The sequence below is a fragment of the Misgurnus anguillicaudatus genome, chromosome 9, assembly GCF_027580225.2.
Source record: "Misgurnus anguillicaudatus chromosome 9, ASM2758022v2, whole genome shotgun sequence".
NCBI lineage: Eukaryota > Metazoa > Chordata > Actinopteri > Cypriniformes > Cobitidae > Misgurnus > Misgurnus anguillicaudatus.
In genome coordinates this window covers 17,187,501-17,215,000 of record NC_073345.2, presented here as the reverse complement: position 1 = coordinate 17,215,000, position 27,500 = coordinate 17,187,501, and the positions used below count along the sequence as shown (strand labels likewise).

Genomic DNA, 27,500 nt, shown 5'->3' with positions numbered 1-27,500 from the left:
AAGGAACTCTTAATACCAAGACACTTTGGACAATTTCTTGGGAACAGTTTGGCGATATCCCCTTCCTGTTCCAACATGACTGTGCACCCGCTTATTCTTATACACCACACAATTGTATTCTGCAGACACAAGACCGTTTTCCTACATTTATAACCTCTGCTTATACAATACGTGGACATGCATTTATCCTTGTGATTTGCATACACATTTGGATGGGCAGATTGGAATTTGAGTTTTGCATCTGCCAGAATATAATTGCACTGGCAGAGTCACTACCTGAATGAAAACATTCATTTGAATTAAGTGTGTTCTGGGCATACTGGCCAAATAGGATTTACTACATTAAATTTACTATAGACCCAGAATAATGATCAAAATAGGACCGTGTCATGGCCAGCTTTCGTAATTGAAAAGCAATCAACATTGTATTGCCCTTGAAAGCCTAAGCTCTAGGAATAACCTCATCAGTCTGAATATTTGTCCAAATCCAAGTTGCCACTTATTCCAGGAACTCGCTCTACATAAACATGCTCTTAGAGGCAACCTTTAAATAGCTCCATCTGTACTGCAGTGTGTATAATAAGTTCCAAAAAACAAGAACAACAGAGTCGTTGCAGGGAGAAGTGGATAGAAAGGTGGAGCTGCTCTCTTAGATCTTATAGGACTATAGGGAAAAGTGTTGTGTAGAGACCTGTCTATCTACTGTAGATCCAAGTGGAGTGACAGCCGAGAAGAATCTAAAGACTTCTTTGTATTAGCAGTATGTTGAGTCTTCATGGGTAGAGACCCATCGATATATAAGAACAGATGATGAAACCGCCGTGTAAGACAAAGGCTTAACTTCACGATGTGAGAGTTCTTACAAAGGCTAAGTCAGGAGTTTCAGGATAGTCAGGATAGACACAACCTGATCTCAAGCGGATTTGTACGTATTATACGGGGTGGCTAATTCGTACAAAGTGAATTGTACAATTATGAGGAAAAGTATTAAAGGGATAGTTCACCCAATAAACTTTTACTCACCATCAAGTTGTTGTAAACCTGTATGAGTTTTTTTTAATTCTGTTAAACACAAATTATAAATATAATGAATGATAAATGATGATAAGCACACAGCTGACGGTACCCATTGGATTTTATAGTATTTGGTTATCCTACTATGGATTCTATTGTGTTCAACAGAATAAAGAAACTAAGTGATCTATAATTTTCATTTTTGCGTGAAATATCCCTTTAATGAAACAGTACCCCTAAACACAACATGGGGTGTTTAAACCCACACCTATAAACCCAACATCAATTGGGTGAAAGCAAATTGTACAAAAATGTACGAAAGAAAGTATACAGAATAACCACCTTGTAAAACACATACCAACTGCCATAAGATTGTGTTCGTTAGACAATCGCTGACAGACATTTGTTCTCAAATTACTAAGAATAACATAAAACATTTTATATTTAAAGGAAAACACCAGTTTTTAAATATTTTACTATGTTCTTACCTCAACTTTGACGAATGAATACATACCTGTCTTTTTTCAATGCGTGCACTTAATCTTTGTACAGCACATCATGAATGTATTAGCATTTAGCCTAGCCCCATTCATTCCTTAGGATCCAAACAGGGATAAATTTAGGAGCCACCAAACACTTCCATGTTTTCTCTATTTAAAGACCGTTACATGAGTAGTTACACGAGTAAGTATGGTGGCACAAAATAAAACGTAAATAAAAAATGAGAACTATATTGTATGGCGGAAGAGCACTTCGACTTCGGTGCAGTAATATTGAAGGAAGTTCGAGGGAGAGGGAAAATAGTCAGGAGTGATGATGTTATTGCGCGCAGAGGTCGAAGTGCTGCAAACTACGTTCTCTTCCGCCATACAATATAGTTCTCATTTTTTATCCGCTTAAAAAATCGCCACGTTTTATTTTGTGCCACCATACTTACTCATGTAAGTACTCATGTAACGGTCTTTAAATAGGGAAAACATGGAAGTGTCCGGCGGCTTCCCAATTCATCCCCGCCTGGATCCAAAGGAACGAACGGGGCCAGGCCAAACGCCAACACATTCACAACGCGCTGCACAAAGACTAAGTGCACGCAATGAAAAATAATTAGTTGAGGTAAGAACATAGTAAAATACTGAAAATCGGTGGTGTGTTTCTTTAACGTTGAATGAAACCATAAATGAGAATAAATAGGCTTTTGAGTTTTTCTTGAATGATTTCTATAAATAAGAGACCACGCTGACCAAATCTGTACGAAGTATAGAACCAAGTGTATTTTTCCCTCTGTCAATGTACACATATTTAGATTTCATGTCACAGTAACACTTTACAATTACATTAAGAACGGGAATATACTTTGACCAGCATATGTAAATGACAATTATATTTCAAAAGAACGAACAAAACGAAAACACAAACAAAAAGCCCCGTTGATGACGTAACAAAAGAACTCAAATGCAAAATGGAGGTATAAGTGTAATGCTTTTACCAAATTTTAAGAACATTTCAGAATTTCACATTTGAAAATCACTTCCTGTAACCGAAGTAATATCTGCTGTGAATAATATATATTTCTTTTTTATTCGAAGATAAAGGACTAAACAAAAAAACTCTTTGTAATAACAAGGAATGTCAATTCAGGAAAACCATATTTTCAAATGTGAGAAATATCTAGACGGTATACTGTTTTTTTCCATTTTTTTTTTTCATTTTTTCCTCCCCTTCCATGATACAAAAGTCCGGACACAAGGTTGTGCTGCTTTATCCAAAGTCATGGATTTCCTTTTCCTTTAAAGTTTAGGGGGTGGTGAGTTGGCATCTCGATGCAGTTATATAAGTTCCCTGTGTGGAGATGCCACAGAGTCTCCAAAGTCGATCTCCTTATCCTGTTTGCTTCACTCTCTGTAGTAGTCTCATTCTGATGGGTATTGGGCTTTAGTTTCACACCATAGAGAATATAATGGGCAAGAGAAAGAGTTCTCGTACTGCAGTCTCGCGTATATCTTTCTCATGCCAAAGGACAAACGAGGACAAACACGCACACATACGCACACACGTAAGCGCACTCGCACGCATACATACCGTATGCACAATACACACAAACCTGTATCCTGATGTATTTTTCGCCAATGTCCTGTATTTACATAGGTACAACATCTTTTTCGAAAGCTCAGTTCAGGACAGTCTAACTTTCTGAGGTCTCTTTTGTCCGTGTTGTGCTCTCTCATCATAAATCATTTCCTCCAGATGAGATGAGAGTTATCAATTTGATGATTTGCATTTCATATTAAAAAAAACTCTCATCGAAAGCTGAATGTGAATACATCATGCATGGAACACAATTAGTAGCCTAACAAATCACAATGTTTCAGGACCATGGAGAGAGAGAGAGAGAGCGAGCGAGAGACATCATGACCAGAAGAGAGGGTTTTTCTTGAAAACATCAAGCAGGCTTTGCTGTCTGATAATATGCAAGCCTGTTTATAAAACCATGGCAGTCAAACAACAAAGAACGAAATAGATTCATGTATTTCATGACGGGGTAGTTTAATCTTCATTTATACACCTGACAAGAAATATCCAAGTGAAAATTAATTCAGGCCTCTCTGGTATTTCAATTCTATAGGAATATAAAACAAGCTGTGATGTCATCTGCCACATTTCTAAGCAAATACCTTTTTCTCACAAAAAAGTGTCAGATTTGACACCTCTTTTCAACAACTGATACGAGCACCTGTTTGTCTCCTTGCAAGAAACATCTGATAACACTTCTTGTTCTTCGTAAATCTTCGTAAATCACTTCAATGGGGGGCTAGTCTAGGACTCATTGTAAATGTTAAATATTCAAGAATAGCACCGAATGCTCGTATATGGAGACGCTTGTAAAATACCACTAAAAAATGTTGGTTTCTCTCTCTGCCCATGGTGTTCGGTTACCTCCTGTGAAAGCCCAGGCCACATGAAACATAAATTTTTAATCGCCAAGAGCGTAGAGAGCATTACATCATCTGGAATGTAATGGAAGATTTTCTTTAGACATGAAAGAGATAAAATTACATACAACAATGGCTTTGTAAGACAGAAAGGGAGGATCTATTCATCAGGGTTCCCTCCTCCACATTCACTCCTTTGTATCTTTCTGTGGCAGAAGAGGAGAAAAACGTTTGCAGAAGTAAACAGAAGATCGTGTGGCTTAAATGTTTGAGGATGCAGAGGAGGTGATTTGAAGTTTCAAAATCCTCAGCCCCTTTCTTGTTAACCTCCTTGTCCTCACACACATTCTTTAGACGTAATACTCCTTGTCCTTATTCTTCTTGCCCTTGGTGGTCGTCTTGGCGACAGCGGCGGTTGTGCTCGGCGTCTTCTCTTTGACGACAGCGCCGTTGCTTTCCGAGCCGGAGTTACGGCTCTGGTCCACCTGATAAGAACCTTCGTCTCGGTTGCGGTATTTATACATGGCGTAAAGCAGGATGAGGATGCACAGGGCGGCGGCCGCCACAATGCCGACCACCATGCCCGTAGTGCTGCTAGACTCCCTGATCACCTCGACGGCACCCGGGCGGCCCTTTTCCATCAGATCTGTAGGGTGAGCTGTGGGGACATGAGGGTAATCAGGTGGGTAGGTCAGCCCAGGAGTGTGGCGGGAGGACGGGGCGGGGGGAAGAAGCACCTGGTCACGGGTATTCATTTTGCCCGCGGGGATGTGGAGCTGGTTAGGGTGAGTGGTGGGCGCAGGGACTGGGGGGCGGTGACCGCCTGGGCTTTTGCCCACCCCAGGTGGTGGCGGCAGGACCGTCCTATCAGTGACCATGGGGGAGTTTTTATAAAAGTCCTCGTCATCGGACTCCGTCATTTCTCCGGAGCCGAAGGCCGACACCTCCATGGGGTCGCCACAGTCCTCCTGGTCTGGAGGGCATGGCGGACGAGGGTCGGATAGAATGAGGGACTCTTTGGTGGTCTGGAGAGGGGTGAGGGAGGTGGGAGGGGCGGGGATGGCGGGGTAACGGGTGGCCATGGGAAGGGAATCTTGGGTGTCCACTGTTATTATGGGCAACACTAGTTCACCTCCTGGGATGAGAAAGGAGAAAGGGTGAGAGGAACAAGAATTAGCAAGAACGCGCACACAATACAGAACCATGTACTGTATGTACCTGAATGAATATCATTTTACTTTGATTATTAAACAATTATACTACTATTACTTCTAATGAACTATTAAACTATAATTCTGTTTGGGTTAATTTTCTGTGTAATTTATTCTATGACAGATTTTGCTACTTAGATTTACATAAAATATTTTCATAACCTATTCAATATTTCTAAATCACTAAAACAGTTAACTAAAACAGAACCAGCTCTTATCTTGAATAGCTCTTGGCTCTTCTTTAGTTAAACAATATAGCAAACCATGGAGTTTGGGTCACTTACATCAACAAATAGGCCGCATGATTTTTGCATGGAAAAAAGCAAATTACAAAACAAAGGTGTGTAAGATGGTCCTTTTATAAACACAACTTTTCTCCCCTTTACACCTTTTATCACTACACTCATTTCTCATCTACTCTGTCTTCTGACTGTTTTACAAATATATATTTGCTTTGCAATGACAAAATCGTTTGCATATATGCATACTGAAGATCTAATGGTCTCAAAACCTATTAAGCTAAACAAAATATAATCTCTTAAGTGAGATTTTAAGTCTTTGATATATTTAACTCAAAAATAAACTGCAGACTTTCTACTGTTAGTATGTGGTTTAACCTACTGAGTACAGAAATATAAAGCACACATGGGTGATTCTCGCAAAATTACACTTATGAAGTGTCATGAAACATTTTGTTAAAAAAGTAAATGCAAAGTAAGATTATCAAAATTAGAAGCATACAGTTACAAACATCTCTTCATGTACTATTTTGCACATGTTTTCAAATGACATCATACAAACCAATTTAGTTGTTTTTTCCACATTTAAGGGGAAAATTTTCATTACCGCAATGTGTCCATGACTGAATTTGGGTTCTTTGACATGGAAATATTTATAATAAAAAAATCTAAAAATTAAAAGCTTCAGTGCATGTTATACTATAAACATTTACAGTAAAGAAACATGTGCTATTTGGTGATCATTGGTAAATGTACACTGTAAAAAAATTCCGTAGAAATTGCAGCTGGGTTGCCGGTAACTTACCGTAGATTTAAATTTATGTTTTTTACTGGCAACATTTTGTTCAAAGTAAAATAAACATTAAACATTTACAAGTCTTTGTCTTTATAGAGTAAAACTAAAAAACAGCATCAAGCAAAACATTCTGGGAAACAAAATCTGAAGCAAAAAACAGAAAAAGGTTGATGATGATTTCTGGTTCCCAGAATGCTTTGCATGAGGCTGTTATTGTATTGTTTTATTCTGTAAAGATAAAGACTTGTTAATATTTAAAATGTATTCAACTTTGAACAAACTCTTGCCAGTAAATAACATAAATTTAAATTTACGGTAATTTGCCGGCAACCCAGCTGCAAAACAATTGTAATTTCTACGGATTTTTTTACAGTGTAGAGACGATAATAAGGATTATAAATGTGTCCAAGACCAATTTTCTCATCCTCCGCAACAATTTTCAATCATTGTTTAAGCCCTCAATGAACTAACACTTCAAAAAAATAAAAAATTGTTGGAAGGGACATAATTGACTGTGACACTCAAGATGGCTACCAGGTAAGCAGTTTTTTTTCTCTCCAGATAAAAGTTGAAATTTTGTTTGTCATAGTACCTAGACAACTTTTTAGTTCACATTACCGAAACATGAGTTTGTAAATGCATATATTTAATGTAATATCATGTTGTGGGAATGATAATTTTTGATAATGATAATTTTAAAAATGTAAATAATTCTATAGAAAATATTTTTAAATCCTCTAAAAATAATGATTATAGTAAGTTTAGACCTTAATATGTGCAAAAAAAAAAAATTGGCTTCAAGGGCTTTTAAAAAAATCTGATGCTGGACACCTTCTAAGTTTTTCGTGAGAATCACCCACATGCACATTGATTCAGATATATATTTTAATTATATAGACCTGCTAATTATAAGTCCTAATAATGCTTTCTTACTGAAAATGTACAAAAAGTTGCCATTACTTTATTAGACTTGTCATGGGACTGCCTTATGGCAAACAAATACAATGCTGCCTCAAATATGATACTGATTAAAATAATCTATCTCAGAAAGTAGCATCATTTTTAAAAACGAAAAATTTATATTTTGTCTGAAACGCATGATGCTCAAATAAGCAAGTTAGGCAGCTCACTGAGTTTTGAGACAAAAAAATAAAAACTTAGGCTGTTAGAGCAATTATTTAAATGAAATTGCCAGAACACCTATGCAGGTTTCATATTCTATAGCTAAAATAAGCTGAAAGGAAACCAACAGCTTGGCCAGAATGTCAAAGAGCTGCAGCTGATTTTACAGACGGGCCATTAGAAAAAGCTCAAGCACTCAAAGCGCACTGAATGATTGCAACATAACGCACAATCACAAGAGCAATAACTGAGCACACAGTAATAACTCCATGATGTCACACCTATATTAATGATGAATGCCCAAAGTGGAACCCAGTGATGGGGTGGAATGGCCACTTAGCATTATGAATAGCCCAGGCAGTACCAAGACCACTATTGCTTCAAGTAATGTAAACCTACATACATTAGTTCATGACTTTTGTAGCTTTAAAGTGACAATCTTATAGGGAAACATTCTGGTAAAGAAGCATTATGACAAACAGAATTCAAAGGGAAATGTTAGATCTTGGTTACTTTTTGTTTAGTTACTGTACACTGTCAGACAGCATGGTCCCTATCTGTACCCTTTCAAAAACATTATATTTACAGTACTGTGCAAAAGTCTTAGACCACCACCACCACCAGACATGTTGTTTTAGAAGTTTTAATCTCCATCTATATCTCTGTTGACATGACTTGTAAATCTGAGTTGATTTAACAAAATTTTTTAAGGCAGCAAAGTATTTTTTACAGTGTAGTGCGTTCGGCTAAATTGAATGCGACAGCGCAACATCGATACAACGAAAAGCAATCCAAAATGTACAGACTTAAATTAGATCAGAATTTATGTTTATAATAAATACTTTTTTTTCAGAAGTAACAAGGTGCAGAACAAATATGTGCAAAATGCCTGAAGTGCACAGAAACAAAACACAAGAAATTATTTAAAGAACGAAAATATAGCCAGAATTGCCAGCTTTGTCTTTTAAATGTGGAAACAAAGAGGCAATGGTTTATTAACATAGAAACCTATTATGGACGTGTAGCCCTGTCACAGGTTGTTGGATTTATTAACGCATTTTAAAAATGCTGGTACTTCACATATTATTTGCATAGCATTATCATAATATGTTGTATATTAATATATTGGGAGTTAGCTGTTATATGTGAAATCAGATAATGTGCACCCATATACGGCCAAAATTAATGATCCTCATTTTTATAAAACATCTGCGATGATTCGACTGTGAAATTAATAATAAGAATAATAATTTGTTACATTTATATAGCGCTTTTCTGCAGACCTCAAAGCACTTTACACATGAAAGGGGGATTCTCCTCAACCACCACCAATGTGCAGCATCCACCTGGATAATGCGATGGCAGCCATATTGCACCAGAATGCCCAACACACACCAGCTTATTAGTGGAGAGGAGACAGAGTGATATAGCCAATTAGTATATATGGGGATGATTAGTAGGACAACGGGCAAGTTTGGCCAGGATGCCGGGGCACACCCCTACTCTTTTTCGAATGACATCCTGGGATTTTAAACGACCACAGAGAGTCACGGCGCATTCACACGGGGCGTCAGCGCTTCCCATTCACTTTTAATGGGTGACGTCATGCGTTGCCGAACTGAATTGTGGATCCGTCGGCGCCGCATCAGTGCCGTTGCTCGCGGCAGAAGTTGAACATTTCTCAACTTTTCAAGCGGCAACGCGTGCGTCAGCCAATCAGATCGACTTATGCAAACAACCTAGACAGAGCCAGCCAATTACGTTTATGGACGAACGGAGCATGTGTAGCGGCGACAGTGATTGGCTGTTGGCCACGCTTCAGACAAGCCTTCCGTTAAGCATTAACGCTTACGCCTCGTGTGAATGCGCCGTCAGAACCTCGGTTTTATGTCTCATCCGAAAGATGGTGCTTTTTTGACAGTATAGTGTCCCCGTCACTATACTGCGGTGTTAGGACCCACACAGACCACAGGGTGAGCACCCCCTGCTGGTCTCACTAACACCTCTACCAGCAGCAACCTGGCTTTCCCAGGTGGTCTCCCATCCAAGTACTGACCAGGCTCAGACCTGCTTAGCTTCAGTGGGCAAGATGTCTTGGGCTACAGGGTGATATGGCTGCTGAAATTGGTAGTCGAATCAGGCTTCTCCTATCGATGCATCAAATCTTCGACTATTCGGGGTCACCCCTATTAATCAGGACTAAATGTCTTAGGCATCATCTGTGTTTAGTGCGACCTCTCTTGGCACTAAACACATCTTGAGCGTTATTGAGTAGAATAAAGTAAAAATACTTATTTCTTTAAAATTTGAAATTAGGATTTAATTTTATTTAGCTTTAAAGGTGCAGTGTGTAAATTTTAGCGGCATCTAGTGGTGAGGTTGTGAATTGCAACCAACGGCTCAGTCCACTGCTCACGTCTTGCTTTTGAAACACATAGAGAAGCTACATCCACCACTGGAGAAACATGTCATCATTGGAGACAACTTAGTAAAAAAGTTTGTCTGTTAAGGGCTTCCGTAGAAACATGGCTGCACAAAATGGCAGCTTCCATGTAAGGGGACCCTCTGTGTATGTAGATAAAACGTCTCATTCTAAGGCAATAAACACATAACGGTTCATTATGAAAGGTCTTTATACACCCCTGATAATTTAGTTTTGTATATGATTTTGCATTTCTGTCAAGAGATCCTTCTTAAAATTACACACTGCACCTTTAAGAGATACTGCAGTTTCCTGCTATTGCTCAAGTGGAAGGGGAGTTTACCTTAAAAACTTGATCAGTTTACATTTTATACAGTTTTTATTACTATATACACATTTCCTGTATTTTCTGGATGTTTTCTATTAAAGAGACTGAGAAACAATTATATATGATCATCACTATAACATTGCAAAAACAACTAATTTAATTCTTGCATGGTGGCCTAAGACTTTTGCACGGTACTGTACATTTATGAATTTGGCAGATGTTTTTACCTAAAGCGACTTACAGTGCATTACAGAGTATTTTATCAGTATGTGTTTGCATTAGGTTCGAACCCATGACCTTTTAAAACAATGCTGAGCTATAGTATAGAGGAGCACAAAAGTATATACCTTTGCACCTAAAGAGTTCATATTGGTACCAAATACCTAAATGGTACACATTAGGTAGACATATTAAAGGGTACTGCCAGCATTTCTCAGCATTTTTGAGTGTATTGTTATGTTTTTATAATAATGCTTGAAATTCAAGTAAAAATCAAATAAAATGACCTACAAACGTTCATTAAAAGTATGTGAGATTTAGTGAACGCATTTTAGAAAAATTATAAAATGTCATCGCATCTAAAAGTTTTTTATATTTCAAACTCCGAAAGTTAGTTAGGAAGTTTAGTAGGAATTATCCGCTGTAAAACGGCGTAAAATCAATCTATACCCACAAGCGCATGTAGTTCTAATTAAAGCTGTTCTTCTATATAGGTCAGTAGTCTGAGTAGACAGGAACAGTGTGTGCTGCCTGTGTGCAGAGATAGGTGATGAAAAGGAGCATCTAAAACTTTTGTGTGTGCGTACTCACCAGTGCCAGGTTCACACTCCTCCAGATCTTCATCATCACTGGGACACTCAGCTGAGGCCACCAGCAGATCATCTGAATTCTGAAAGAGCAAAAACTCAATGTCAGTCATTTAAACACGCCTCCTTACTAGGTCAGATTTTTAATAAAAAATTCAGCCTTTTTTTTTTACAAAACCCAGGGTTATTTGCTTGGTGCAGTTACTGTTGCATTACATTTTTTTTTTATAAGAAGACACATTCGTTTGCATTTTTTGGAAAAAGGTGACAGCAGTAATTTATCAAATACCGGTGAGGAGTGTGTAAATATGCATGTATGCAGATGTGGTTTTTAATTAAGTGCACTTTTGGCATTTTAAAGAGCTGATTCAGGTGCCTGGAATGATGCTGTACACTTTCACCAAAGCATGTTGCATCAGTCCAACCTTACAATAAAGCACGTGAAGCAAGTCAAGACAGGGAATTGCACCATTCAGCACAGTTTTCCACTTCTTTTTGCAGGATTACCCGATTTGCATACCATTTTAGTGAATTGGGTGGTATTGCAGACCACATAAATAATGAAGCCACCGGCGGCCACAATTTATTCACAGTGAATTCCCTCCACTGTTGCCGTCTCAGACGTTTTATCTAGTTTAAAGATGGATTCAATATATAATATATTTTCTCCACAACCTTCAAAAGCAATCTGAGGTTTATCTTCAGCTTATCTTATTTGGCCTGTTTTCTTTTAAGCCCCTTTCGTTTATTAAACCTGTTGCATTTGTTCGGCTCTGAGGGTGAGATGCTAGATGCGGAGATGCTAGAGCGAATAGTTTTGCTGCCCCTCAGTCTGACCTGAATTTAAATTAACATTCCCAACTCATACCTCACACTCATAAAACATGTAATTGGATCTGGGCCATGACTGATTTGGACGCATCAGTTTGTCCTTTCCTACCGAGAGGTCAGAACAATTTTACTCTTCACTTGTATGGGCATATTTATCTGCTCACAAAAGTAGGAAACACAGAGTCCTTTGAAAGTGCTGAACATATAAAGTGAAAGACGTCTTTATTTGCGTTTGTGCTCTCTAGTAAACATAACAAATTAAAATGAACAGAGGAATGATATAAATGAAACTATTCATAAGCATCATTAAAGAGTCAATGCAAGGAGACATTAGATTGGCCTAAAGGATCATTTGTGTGGTTTCTATGAAGTGATTCCTGAGATAACATTTTTACCTCTTCATTTAAGACCCGGAGAGATTCTAGCTTAATATATGCAAATTCGCATCAGGCCCTGCATTTCAATACCAGCAATTCTGACCATGATTGACGTCCATATACTAATTGAATTGGCCTGCAGACATTTTTAATCGGTCTGGCTGCAATAGCGCAGTATTGATCTAGCCCACCTCTTCTAGTTCTTTCTCTGTTCCCTTGTCAGTTACAAAACATTTCCAACCTCAACTAGCCAGTAATGCATTACTTCTAAAAGGTAAGCCCACTGAAGAAAATAGCCCGTTTCAAAGCTTTGCTCAAAATTTTTTTCATCACATCAGCAACGTTATTGCATTCCCTTAAAGCCGAACATACAAAAACATTTTGTGCGCTCGACCTCCATCAAATATTGATTTGGCTGAATGCTGCTAAACCGAAGAGGAAAAACCTTAATGAAAAGGCGAACATCAAAAGTATAGACAGTACCATCAGCCCCTGCTTTTTAAAAAACGTTCTGCTTTGAACCTTCAAACGAGTTTATTGGGACAAAAGAAGTGCAAGGAAAAATGTGCCTAGTTTTCAGTCTGATTTACAAATACTAAAGACTCTGACATTTCAAACCTCTAATTAAAAGGCGCATTGTCGCATTAGTTTTGCGTGACTGCGTTTATTAAAGGATAATTAGCGAGCCTCTTATCAGCAGTTTCGCACAATGCCTATATGTTGAGTAAGACAAGTTTATTAAGGGCGCATGGAATTACAGGTTGTTTCGATACGTCCGTATATATACACGACAAATGCGCCATGACTAATTTTTTTGACGTGCATGGGAGAAAACATCCAGTCAAGGGCATTTTTAATGTCCCAATCTTAAAAAGGCAAGGATAGTATGGTGTCAGCTTGATTTTTCAATGCGAACGCTCTGACGTGCATTGCGTTATGGTTTCTTCAAACCTGGCACAAATGCAATGTTTTTGATACTAAATAGCACGTTGGCCAAAACAATATGTTTGACCCTGCAGCATTGACCGATTCGCAGAACACTTTAAAATGCGTGCTGAGTAGTTCATCCTTTCAAATATTCAGATGATTTATTTCCACTTCGCCTTAATGTTACCTTATGTTGAACTCCACGCATTTAATCATTTTAACTGAAGATAACCCTTCCTCTAGAGTTTATGCATCTTGAATGGTTAAGAACTGCGCTTTCAAAGATGAACTCGTCCGTTTGATTTCCAGGAACACAAAAACTGATAAAAAAATTGAAACCGCTTTGGATAAAAGCATCTGGCAAATGCATAAATGTAAATATTTCTGCATATACAGGCGCCTCGTGTCCTACATAAGCAGTTGCTTATCTATCAAAGAAACTCAAGTGAAAGATTTGGAACACCCTATGTAGATAGCAAGTATGCTTACTACACGAATACTGCTTGACACACAGAGTTAAAATTTAGCATGTTACTAAGATTTGGACATAAAATACAGCACAGACAATTATATGAAAAAATAACACACTTTTAATTTTCCTTACATCCATTTTTTCATAGGGCTCATTGAATTTTCACACAATAATTACTGCATGTGTTGGATAAAACATGTTTATTAAGGGCACTTGCTGGTTGTGTTTCGATACGTCCGTACATTCATGACGTGAAAGAAAAAGCATCCAGTCAAGGGCATTTTTAACTCTTTCCCTGCCACTGACGAGTATCTCATCAATTAAGGGAAAACACTTCCCTGCCATAGAGGAGTTTTTATGGCGATCCATATTTCCGCTATGCACTAGGTTGCACTCTTAGGGGCTAATCACACCAAAAGCGCTTTAAACGCTTGGAAACGCAAGGTGCGGCGCACTGCCTTTTTAAAAAAAAGAGCAGTGTGACACGGCTGTTTATATTGCTAGGCAACCACCGAGTCAGCTGTCTTGTCAATCAAATATTGAAGCGTGAGCGCTCTTTTGCTGTTAACTGTCATATTAGCAGAAACTTTAAAAAGAGGACGCTTGCTCTGACCTTGTTTGAGGGTGAGAAGTGCACAAACACGCAGGAGAGAGTGAGCGAGTGAAGTCCGGTTCTTCAAAGCAACTGTAAACTTCCCTCACCACAACGTAAGGCCCGCCTCTCCCCTCATTCGATTGGACAATGGAAAATGCTCATGACGTTGGGGGTTCTCCGCTCTCAGCGCTCCTTCAAAAGCGCGTGCTTCAAAACCGCAAGGCGCTCGGCGCGCATAATCAGCGAGCAAACGCTCCCTGCCCATAGAATAACATTCAAAAAAGGCAACTTCCATAAACGCTTTTGGTGTGATCAGCTCCTTACCCAATTCTTTATTCTGAATCTAATCTTTAACAAAAATCCTTTACAAAAATGCAATTATCTCAATTATCTAGTATTTTGAAAAAAACCTACCCATATTTGAGAGGTGATAAAAGAGAACAAATTGCTGTTGTTTAAAAGCTGAGGGTCTGTTCTTTCATGTATATATTGAATGCTTATATATTTAAAGAAGAAACATTTTTGGAAGGCATTAAACTTTTGTGAAAATCATAAAAATGCTGGCACTGGCTGCCAACTTTAAAAAATGCTGGGGGAGAAAGAGTTAATGTTCTTATCCTTAAAGGAAAACACCACCGTTTTTTAAATATTTTCCTATGTTCTTACCTCAACATAGATGAATAAATACCTATCTTTTTTCAATGCGTACACTTAATCTTTGTACAGCTCGTCATGAATGTGTTAGCATTTAGCCTAGCCCCATTCATTCCTTAGGATCCAAACAGGGATGAATTTAGAAGCCACCAAACACTTACTCGTTACATGAGTAAGTATGGTGGCACAAAATAAAACGTGCCGATTTTCTAAGTGGATAAAAAATGAGAACTATATTGTATGGCGGAAGAGCGCTTAGTCTGCAGCACACGCAGTAACATCATCACTCATGACTACTCCCGCTCTTGCTCAAGCTTCATTCAATATTACTGCACCTGAGGTCAAAGTGCTGCAAACTAAGTGCTCTTTCGCGTAAAAAATCGCCACGTTTTATTTTGTGCCACCATACTTACTCACGTAATAGTCTTTAAAAAGGGAATACATGAAAGTGTTTGGTGGCTTCAAAATTCATCACTGTTTGGATCTTAAGGAATGAATGGGGCTAGGCTAAATGCTAACACATTCACGACGCACTGTACAAAGATGAAGTGCGCGCATTGAAAAAAGATAGCTATTTATTAATTTGTCTAAGTTGAGGTAAGAACATAGTAAAATATTGTTTAAGTTTTCCTTTAAAAGACAAGCATAGTATGGTGTCAGCTTAATCAAACAGAAACTATTTCAATTTCCAATGCGAAAGCTTTGACGTGCATTCTTTTAATTGCATTTATCACAAAGAATGCATGCTATGCTCCCTTTAGAATTTGCCTAAAAAGGAATCTAAGACGGCAGCAAATGATAAACTGAAACTACTGGAACAGCCATCACATCGAGTGTACGTCTACAGTGTAATTCTAGTTCACTAGGTTTTGAATAGAGCATCTTTATGGACCGTATGTCTTTTTGCCCAGTGAATGGTAATATAGTTCATCTCCGGGGCTAAATGAATGAATATGTAGTCTATGACACTGTGCTTGGTGCTTTTCCATATAAACGGCTTACTCATCTTGGGAGGAAGGTGAAGATTGGTGCTCTGAGAGTTTCTTTGCACTAAGCTGTCCTACTCAAATCCCCATTTTCCTGCAATTGCATTGTATCACTATTTACACCCAGGACAGGGAGGATTAGGAGTAATTTACAGAGTAGACGTGAAAGGATCCACGTCTGTCCTCATTTATGCTAATGCGTGCCGCTGGTGGCTATGGATCCTGGCAGTTTTGTTATGATTGATACTGATTGTTATTAAGCTCGTCTTTTATTCAATGCACATCTTCTGATCAATGGAGTTGAATGCTGCATGAATTAAAGCATATGGGGGAAGCAGACGGGGCGGCTGCTATCTCACCACAAATATGTGAGGGCCATACACGTCTGTACGAAAATCTATATCTTTATATTAATAGTCTTGTGCTCCAGCACTGTACAGATGTTGTTCGAGGTTAATATGTTTTTAGACTCGCAATATGTGAAGAATTACTGTGAGCAACAATGGGTCAGTCTGTGCTATAATGTCTAAAGAACAACAAACATTATGAGGACAATGAATTAGGGATGTGCACAAAGACATGAGTACTCGGAAATGACACCAACAATACATTAGAGTAGATTATGACCAAGCACATTTTAAAATTCAAAAACACTTCAAGCTGATCGACATTCAGTAACTATAATAATTGAAAATATAATAATTTCATAATGAGCTTTCAGCGGTTTATCAAATAGCAATTTGTGTGACTTTTAGTGCGGGCAGTGTGCGGTACTCTAGGGAAGATTAGGGGATGTTTACCAAGGACACATTTTGAAATCCTTTAAAACAGTTATACAGCTAAATAAATGAATGCAATTTAACAAAGACTGATACATGGCTGATTTGATTGGGACACAGTCAAGGACCTGACAAGCTAACATGGTACGACACTGAAAGCAAACAAAAAAGTGAAATTCTAAACTAAATGAAATGTTTATAGTTTTGCATCTTTAATGAATTTTCACTTTTATTTTATTTCCAAATACAAATTTTAAGTGACTAATTTTGTTAGTTTATTTTTTTATTTTGTGAACACATTTCTGTTTCAGTTTTACCATTTATAGTTTAACAGGAGCAGTATCTTGCTCTGTGAGAAATGCCAGTTGTCCAGGGTGCTATCGATGCAGTCAACTATTGCTTCTCCGGCGTGTGGATGACAAATGTGAGGCAAACTATGTGAAGCAAACTTTTGAAGCATGCTAAGATTGATTAGACAGGGAAGCATATATGCATGCAGATATACCCAAAAATAAATCATTTAATTTCCAATTGCAGAATAAAAGTTAAAAATCCCCAAAAGGACTTTGCCGTTTATAACAAGCCATAATTTATGTATGTCTTGTCTCCTAGTAACCATCTATTTATTGAGTACCGACTGGAAATTTGATGTCAATGAGCCCTATTTTAACGATCTAAGCGATCAGAAGCACATGCCGCAGGTGTACTTACAGTAGGACATGTCCGAATCCACTTTTGCTAGTTTAGCAATGAAAAAAAGGTTGGCGCGTGGTCCAAAAGGGTTGTACGTATCCTTAGGGGGCGTGTACACCAAGGCGTTTACGCCTGCAACCGGAGTATGTTTCCAATTGTTTCCAAGCACCGCAATTTTCAAAAACAGCAGCAGCTGGTGGGTTTTGTCCGTGCTGAGTGCAGGTGCCTTTTCCACGCCCAGCAGAACGACTGTTATTCAAAACAAAAGTACCAAAAAAACTTTTTGTCATATCTACATATATTTTTGTGTTACTTTAACTTAAAAAAATGAATAAATAATAAGTTAAAGAATTTAAACTTGATTTTATAAGTTATGTCAACTTATCACAAGGCAAAATTTAAAATAGTTGGTTGAATTGACTTGCAAGACCAAGTTGTTTTAAGTTCATGCTGCTTTTTTTACAGTAAGAAACGCTGGCGTTTTCAGGAGTGTTTAAACGCTGTGGTGTATATCCCCTCTTAAAGGATTAGTCCATTTTCTTAAAAAAATCCAGCATGTCATTCAAAATGTTGATGTCTTTCTTTGTTCAGTCGAGAAGAAATTATATTTTCTGAGGAAAACATTTCAGGATTTTTCTGATTTTAATGGACTTTAATGGACCCCAACATGTAACAGTTCTAATGCAGTTTAAAATTGCAGTTTCAACGGAGTTTCAAAGGACTCTAAACGATCCCAAAAGAGGCATAAGGGTCTTATCTAACGAAACAATTGTCATTTTTGACAAGAAAAATAAAAATATGCACTTTTATACCACAACTTCTCGTCTATCTACGGTCCCGTGATGCGCCAGGGCGACCTCACGCAATACGCCATCACGTCAAGAGGTCACGGATGACGAATGCAAAACTACGCCCCAGTGTTTACAAGTGTGGAGAAAGAGGACCGTTCCGACGTTGTTGTATGTCGAATGATACTAATGAATGTCTTTGTGTCAGTTTATTGTTTAAAATAGTTGCGCTGACGCGTCACAGGACCGGAGATGGACGAGAAGTTGTTGTTTAAAAGTGCATATTTTTATTTTTCTTGTCAAAAATGACAATCGTTTCATTAGATAAGACCCTTATGCCTCGTTTGGGATCGTTAAGAGTCATTTGAAACGGCAATTTTAAACTGCATTGGAACTGTTAAGTGTTGGGGTCCATTAAAGTCCATTAAAATGAGAAAAATCCTGGAATGTTTTCCTCAAAGGAACATAGTTTCTTCTCGACTGAAGGAAGGACATCAACATTTTGGATGGCATGGTGGTGAGTAAATTGTCTAGATTTTTTTGTAAGAAAATGGACTAATACTTTAATGAGTCATGGGTGTGTTTTGGGCGTAACGTGCAATAAACCAATCAGAGTCTCATCTTCCATTCCCTTTAAAACCCAGTTGCGCTTGCACCTATTTACATGGCAGAATTTGCAAAGCAAAGACTGAACGCTTCTTCAAAGAGAAAACCAATTTCATTTGTCATTACTGCAAATAGGTAATTCTGATGCAATGATTATCCATGACATGTATGCATTTTTCTTTTGTATCTTTATGTACACAATAATAATATTTTACATATAAATGTATCTTTCAGTCTGAGATAAAGTCATAAAGTACATTAATGACCATTTGGCACGCATATAATGTAATCTAATGATGTGAGTGGTGCTCCCATAACAGGCTTTTGTGCAGCCTTCATAGTAAAAACTGAGCCATGCCCGTTTGTGTGATTTCACATAAAACAATGTATTTGATTTTTAAAGACATTTCATTGCACTTCACTCTTATGTGCGGCCATAGTGTGACCTCTTTTAGCCTCACTTGTATATATGAACACACCAGGTAGTTTCTTACACATCAACACAGGCCAAATATCTATATATATATTTTGATCATTATTACTTCATTTTAGTTAGGGTTTCATAAACTGTGGTTAGCTTTGTTTAGGTTTAGTGAATTTACCATTTTTGTTACAAAAGACTGCATATTAGTAGCACCAAGGAAATTTTAGGACCATTTTTAAAGGGTACTACCCCAGTAATAGATGGGACCATTATTGTACTTTGGTTTAAAAATGTTTTATATTAATTATTTCAATTTTACTTCATAATAATAACCTTGCTGTATATGGAAGAATAAAAAAAATGTGAAGATGATATAATGGCCCACCCCAGACTACTCGAGCACTTCAAAATGATCCAATAAACAAAATGGCCATCTCTAACACAAGTGTCAGTTAATGCCCAAATAAGCCTTTCAATCTGAGTTTTAAAAAGATCGCCACATTATAACCTGACAATTTAATGACGTTTTGTTCTTACAATGCATTTCCTTTCACAAGTGATGTACTCCATCTCTACATGTTTTTCTCAAGGCTTTGAAAATAATGACTTGAGAAAATTGCAGGACTACTCAAAGGAGATGTGACTAGTAAAATACCATGTGTGGGAGAAATGAAAGAAAAAAATATGTGGGAGAGCTTAATCCTGACATATGTGAATTGGTGCATCACGATACTTTTCCTTCAGGGGCTTCCTGATTTAGAGGCATTGCTCTTTTTCAAGCAATAAATGACAAAGATCTCCTACCCTACGGTGGTTTGTCCTGTCAGCTCTTTTACTGCTGATGCCAAGTGGACATCTTGTAAAACAAAACTCTTATAAATGTAACAAAATCACCCATTCAGGATGAAACGCTTTGTAAGCACTTCGGAAGGTACTTTAAGGCGTTTGTAATTTCTTCAATGCCAAAAATACTTTCTCCTATCCCAATGTAATATTCAGAGCCGTTTGTAGGCAGTACTACAGAGAATTGGTAAATTGTGGGCCTATTAAACTATTTATGTCTAAGCACCGCGACTTACACTTACATCTTAACCATTCGTGCAATGTTTCTTTCAGCGATAAACAACATCATCATCTTCTCCTCACCTGTGTAATACTGTCCTTCAAACTGGGCGAGCGCTGTCTACGGGTAGTGGTGGTTGCCATCGTAGTGGTGGTCTCCATTATGGTGGTGGACATATCTGCCGCAGCTGGAGGGGTGGCCGAGGTGGTCTCGGTAGACAGGACGGAGGGCGCGTCCCCCACCAAACGCAAGTTCCCTGACACCTGCACATTGGGATCCCCCTCCGCTGCCAGTTTCAACACCTGGAGCCCGTTGTAGTACAGGCCTGAGATCTGTCCCTGGAATGGCCGTCCCTTATCCTGACCACCCACCTTAATGGCTGCCTGGCTATTGAAGATGGTCAACTGCCGACCTGTGGTGGATCAGAGATGTAGAGAAAAGAAAGAGGGAGAGAGAGAGGAAGAGAGAGAGAGCAGTTCGACAGTAGGGCAGACAGAAAGAAACAGAGAATCGAAGGTGGACGATCAGTATGAGCTATTTGGAGTCTGCGGCAAACCTGCCTACGTCGACTGATAACACTTTGAACATTTGAACCTGGCGATGGAAATCTCCAATTCTAATGGCGCTTCTGACCCGCATAGCGCAAGGAGCAAAATGTTGTATTAAACATGATGGCAAAGATCAATCACAGAGCCTGAGGTAGCTTTTCTATGAGGGCTGGATAATAGAGGAATAAAAGATCCCCTATCATTATAGAATAATGGGTATATATTATCGTTTGAGTCTCATTAAACTAGTAGGACTTGAGCTGTGGATAATCAACTGAATTGAAAAACAGTATTTATGAGAATGTGAAGAGTTTTGGATATGATTTATTCAGAGGCCTTGTTGATGCTAATCTGCACCAATAAGTGTCATCTGCCAGCTCAAATGCTAATGTGTCACTAAGGCAAGAGGGGCTTTTCCTCCAGACACATGAATAAACATACAGTACATAGGGGTACGCACACACACATACGCGCGTGACACACACACACACACACACACACACACACACAATTCTGCTTGTGCATTGAGGATTTCGTCCTCTGAATCTCTATAGTCTGTCTGAGTCTGGGATTTCTTTGTTTAAGGATACATGTGATATTGCTTTCTGTAGTCAATTTGGTCAAAACATGTTATAATTTATGCTGGGAATGCCCATAATGTCTTGCATAGGCAGCTGACTAAATTATGCAACGTTATATAATCTCATAATGTTAGCTTAGCAGTTGTAACAAGATAATTTCATGACAATTATGTCCAAACCAATATTATATACTAAAGAATACCGGGACAATTACTCAAAGGGTGAATTTATATAATATAATTGGATGCAAAGAAACCTCTGGAATTACTTATAGAGGAAAAGGATGGATAACTTAAAGTGCAATTTCCTTTGGCCTCTGAGATCTGGACCGCCGCCATCTATTTAATCCTGATGAACAGGTACTCTGACACAGCTGATTATGAAGTGGGCAGTTGTTATCCCCTTCGTGAGAGCCACTTAATGCTTAATGAAGGGTTGCCATTTAACACAAGTAGGGTCTTGCTTTTAACAGTCGAAAATAACTAAGTTTGACACGGGAGTGCAGATAAAAAGACCATATCCTCTAAAAAAGCACGTCGCTATAAAGCGAAAATAAGCCAGATGGCCCGTGTTCTTATTCGCATGCTGAAAACATTATTTTGATTAATGTGTGACATTAAAAAATGTTAGGTGATATAATCCAAAGTACCAGTAAAAATGCATAAAGGGGAATTCAAAGCTTATTTATAAGTAAAACTGATAAAACTGTTATTTTGCAATGGGATATAATGGGACATTCTTTAAATGCAAAAATAAGATTCCTTTGATTGATTCAAGGTTGTTGTACAGATCTTTTCTTTGTAGATAAATATATAAATATATATAAATTAGGGCCGGGACTCGATTAAAAAAATTAATCTAATTAATTAGAGGCTTTGTAATTAATTAATCGAAATTAATCACATTTTAATCACAAATAAATATTTGACCTGAGAACATTGAGAAGTAATTTTTTCACATGGATTTTTAGTATACCATGAATAATGACTGAATACATAAGCTTAAGCAACAAAATATTGTTTATTTTTGTTCAACCGAGTCGTTGTACTCGGAGTCGGGCTAATGTCCACGCTAGCTGCTATGTGTTTTGCATTGAGATGATACTTGAGGCTCGATGTCCTGCGGTGATATGTGAATTCCTTGTTGCATAGCTTACACACAACCATGTTCTTATCGACGCTTCCATCCGTTCTTTTTTAGAAAAAAAAAAATCCCATCCACGGGGCCAACCAAAGCGATCTCATCAGCTTCTTCGTTCATGTTCACTGTGGTTTGTTGCTATCTGAAGTCATGAACGCTAGTTGGTGCTCCAGTATAATCGGTCCGCCGAAACTCATCCAATGAGAAATGTTCCGCGGTGCAAAAATAAGTGTGATTAAAATGCGTTAAAAATGTTTAACGTGTTATTTTTTTGTGTGTAATTAAATAACCTTAATTAACGCGTTAAAGTCCCGGCCCTAATATAAATATATATGTATCTCTCAAGGGTCTTTTCCCTCCTAGGTTTTTCCCCTAGGGGGTTTTTTCATCCCCTGGAGAGTCCGCCATCTTTGGCTTAACTTACTACTTTACTGTATATGTTACATTATTACTATGCTCGTTTTTCTATGCTTTTCATACATCTATTAATGTAAAGCTGCTTTGAAACAATTAACTATTGTGAAAAGCGTTATATAAATAAAATAAAATTGAAAAATAAATAGATTGTGGTGACCAAAAGTTTGAGACGCAGATCACCAGGGAGAGACCCTCAATAAGCACAAACCTCTTTCAGTAAGCAAGTAAAACACATCATTCATACAGGACACAGCTGAGGTACAGTATGAGGGCTTTAAAATGACTTCTAAATAATTGCACATGTTAAAGGGACATTGTTAATCACATCCGAATTTGCAAAGGCTGACAGCAATATTCCTTTTTTTATTTAATTACGAATACGTCTTTCATATTTATGTTTAACCCTCTGAGTTAGTTTCGATTTAGTGAGGTTTATGACGGATTTAGCTTTCGTTTAGTGCCCTTTTTAAATCGAATCACAGCGTGAACGTATCGCATATGTATATAAATGCATTTAAATGTCGATGAAGCGTTGTATATCTCACGATGGGGGATTAAAAGTCTTGACTTTTACACAAATGTGGAACTAAAATTTAAATAACATTATTTCAAGTTATCAGGTTCAATCAACAGAAGCATGCGGAGTTTGAAAGGTCAGTTTTTCTTTAAAAAAACACGCCAAGGGTATTTGTTTTACACTTAACATTTAGATGTGATGTTTGCTCAGTACATGAATGGTAAAAGGTGTTTGCATATTGATGAGAACAGCGCGACCAACCCAAACGTCTGACACTTACAGTAAAGAGTATTAATGCAAAATATTCTTAAATAATGTGCTGACGCAGACCTCGCCGATTGTTTCTGAACTTTAATTACTGAAAAAGTTTCTTGGGGGAAATCTAATACAATGGTCTTAGAAAGATTCGTCTGTTTACAGATGCCTCAGGAGTCCAAAAATGACTACATTGTACACTGTAAAAAATTCCTTGTTGCACTTAAATGTTTAAGTTTAATCAACTTGAATTTACAATTAAATTCATCTTTCATGACAAGTGAGGAGTTGCTATAAATTATAAAAATTAAGTTGAATTAGCTCAAGTTATTTTAACTTTATTTTTATAATTTATAAATAATTGTAAATTCAAGTTGAATAAACTTAAACATTTAAGTGCACCAAGAAATGTTTATAGTGTACATGCTTAAAGGGATTTTTTTTGCAAATCTGCACATTTTCCAGCTCCACTAGAGTTAAACATTCGATTTTTAGCGTTTTGGAATCCATTCATCAGATCTCTGGGTCTGGCGCTAACACTTTTAGCATAGCTTAGCATAATCCATTGAATCTGATTAGACCATTAGCATCACGCTAAAAAATATGCAGTGCCCGAAAATAGTAACCAAGGGGTTGAAAGTAACCAAGGGGACTATTTTTGGCTGCTGTGTAATATCATTGCGCCTGTTGCAGCCATGTTACGGCAGCGAAGCCCTTTTTTTATTTTTTTACGCCAGAATGAGAGTATAGTTCCTAGCCATATCGGCCTGGAAAATTGCAATTTTTAACTTTCTGTCGGTCTTAGTACACGATCTAACTACAGAAAAGTCAAGTTTTAAATAGGAAAAATATTGAAACTCTTTGGTTATTTTTTAGCATGATGCTAATGGTCTAGATTCAATGGATTGTACTAAGCTATGCTAAAAGTGGTACTGCCAGACCCGAAGATCGGCTGAATGGATTCTAAAACGGGAAAAAAACAATGTTTAACTCTAGGGGAGCTGGAATATAAGCATAACTTCAAAAAAGTGCAGTGTCCATTTTAAGAGAAAGTTTTCCCCCAAATTAAAATTCTGTCATTGTTTACTTATCGTCATGTTGTTGTAAACCTGTATGAGTTTCTTTATTATGATGAACACAAAAGAAGATACTTTGATGGTAAGCACACCGTTGACGGTACCCAATGACTTCCATATTAGAAAAAACAAATACTCAATGGGTATTGTTACCATCATTTATTAAACTATTTTCTTTTATATTTATCAGAAGAAAGAAACTCATACAGGTTTACAACAACATGACGGTAAATAAATGATGGGTGAAATATCCAATTAAAACATTTTTGCTACAATGTTACAAATAATATATATATTTTTTCTATTGCACTCAAAGGGTTAAAGAAAAAGACTTTCTTTACTGAGATTAATGTTAGGAGCAAAAATGCAATAGTCCCTTTAACTGCTGGGAATGGAAAAGATAAATATATTTTCCTGCTGTATGAGTTACTTTTAAGACTCTTTCTTCAATGTTTGCGAAGGTCAGAGGGGATCACATGAAGGAAAACATAAGACAGCAAAAAATATCAACTATTTACAGACAGTTGTTGCAGTTATGGAACGTTGTTAGAATGTTAGTCAGGGATTATGTTTAAGATTAAACCTTAATCTCTGAAGTGGTGCAGTTCTGACCTTGTTAAGAACACAATTTATTGCTGCTGGATGGATGAAAAGCCAAAGCCACATAGAGATGACCGATTAGATTTACAGGGTGAGTGGGCAGCCACAATTCGCTGTTTGTTTTGGCCCACGATTCTGCACGTTGGGTGTGCCAATGCAAAGCGTTTGGTTATAGAAAGTTTTTAAGGGAACTGCACCTCTTGCAGAGCCTTAATAAGTCATTAAGTCAGTGTTTTATTAATCCATTTTTATTACCTTTGTCGAGTAGCCACTCGTCAACTACCCGACCAAGTCTGTATGGAATTCTTTGCCTGGCTATAGCAAGTCGTTCATTATCAATGCTCCCTTCAAAGAATTTAGAGAGACAGATAAGAGGTTAATATCTGGAAGTTCAAGCGTCACATGGTTAAAAACATGGCAACATGACTATCAAGTTTAGCAAGTTAGGAAGTCTAAACGAGCTTTATGCTGGAAGTTATGTGGTTTTAAGGTGGATTACACTTAGTTAGACAGTTTAGCAGCTTGAGACTAATTAGAGCATGTTTAAATCTGTTTAGAAAGCTTTGAGGACATATTTAGTGATGGTTTAACTTCTAATTTTGGTTTGCTCGATTATGAATCATGTCATGTACTTCAGGAGGAAAACTTCATACAATCAATAAAACAACAATTATCAGCGATGATGTAACATATTATAATGTGCAGTTATATAATGATAGCGCACAGGAAGACATCTTCTGCTCTCTACGATGCGATCGGCTCAGCTCAACGTCTAGCATCGCATTGCAGAGGTACCTGCATAAATTAGGACACGTGTAATTACAAAAAGACACCGTAGTTATAATTGACTATGTGTCACGGCTGCCAGATAACAGACAGAGTGTATCTGATGAGATACTGCAGTTTCCTTTGTCCTCAAATCTGCGAGACAGATCCAGACAGATTCCTTCGCCAGAGCTAAAAATTAGCTCTTGGGTCCTGTTACTCACTGAAGAGAAAAATCTCATCATATCTGCTCTCCGATCTCTATCTCTCCACCATCCTGTCACAATACTTAAATCATCTCAACATCGCAGCTTGGCCAATACCGTTTGCCGCACAGTTCACGACGTATATAACTATATATCACTCTTCCTGGAGGGTCATGTTAGCATGTCATGTGTAAACTGTTAATTCTGTCACATGCCACATAGTGTGTCATATACAATTCAATACTACCCGCCCTCCGTAACATAAATGGGGGCCAAACCTCCCACTCCCATAAGCCTGTTAAAAGACCTCATGTGTAGCAAATTCTGCACCGAACCTTCAAAGAAAACACGAAATAGGTCTCATCTGTAAGCAAGCAGCATTAAACGGTAACAAACCGATCCATCCAATAAGAGATGCCTCGCTTTTCTCCCAGATTCTCCCGAGTTTTATTTATATAATGGTGTGTCGCGGAAAATAGGCCAGTTGTGCTAAATGCCACCGATGAGATGACCCCATCCACAGGGAACGGCAAATCTGAGCAGATCTGGTCATCTAATACCCAGTTTTAATTAACTGAATTAATCAGGGCCGTTAATCTAAACCAAACACCGCCAGCTTCATTTATGCGCACAATCCGCCGCTGGATAACACGCAAGACATCTTTTTTAAATCCGTAGGATGAAAGGTGCCATATAACAGCCCTGCCGTTCCATTTAAATGCACATAATTTGGTTTTAAAGTAAGCGTGACTTGACTGCCACGGCTTTTGAAGGCCGGCTCTCTGCCCACCGTCCAACTCGCACCACCTGAGGGGGCTTACGGGAGTCCTGGCAGACAGGAGGTCTATGTCGCAGCGGTAGAAAACCAATTTTCCCTTTAAAAAATCAGACGAATTCTCGAGTCCGAGCCACGGGGACGCAGCCGCGTTCAACCTCCGGCGATTTCGAGACAAGACCCCACACGCGGAGGCGGACGAAGCGTAGCGGGTGAGCACGAACCTGCTCTGTATTTAGCCAAAGCCGTGTTTCCGCTAAAGACTCCTTGACTCCGCTGACCTGGCGTGAAGAAGCTCGTTGCCGAAACAGATTGAAATCGAGAAAATGAAAGAAAGGATTGCTGTTAGAGACAAAGAAAATGTCTTCCTGTGCAACAGCAGCTGTGAGAGGAAAAAGGCTCCCTAAGTACACAACAGGGAGAGAGAGAGAGAGAGTTTGCTCAGGTTTAATTGGAAAGCACATAAGGCCATGGGACTGTTTGTATAGGGCAAGTGTGGCTCATGGAGTGAATACAGCGGGGTTGAGGAGATGAATCGCAGTTTGACGCCCAAGTTT

At 38.1% G+C, this 27,500-nt stretch overlaps 1 protein-coding gene across 18 annotated transcripts in view; it reads right to left on the bottom strand.

The window, feature by feature from the left end:
* Positions 1-2,259: 2,259 nt before the first annotated feature.
* Positions 2,260-27,500, bottom strand: part of nrxn2a (neurexin 2a) — a 468,354-nt gene continuing 443,113 nt past the window's right edge. For 10 of the 18 annotated variants that reach the window (XM_073871189.1, XM_073871191.1, XM_073871198.1 and 7 more), the window contains 4 exons: positions 25,453-25,542; positions 20,147-20,475; positions 10,873-10,951; positions 2,260-5,079 (listed from right to left, as the gene is read on the bottom strand). In XM_073871189.1, coding sequence (XP_073727290.1) covers positions 4,295-5,079; positions 10,873-10,951; positions 20,147-20,475; positions 25,453-25,542 — 1,283 coding nt within the window. In that variant the 3' untranslated portion in view covers positions 2,260-4,294. The remainder of the gene's footprint in view (positions 5,080-10,872; positions 10,952-20,146; positions 20,476-25,452; positions 25,543-27,500) is intronic. The other 8 variants (XM_073871201.1, XM_073871202.1, XM_073871203.1 and 5 more) reach the window with 3 other exon arrangements.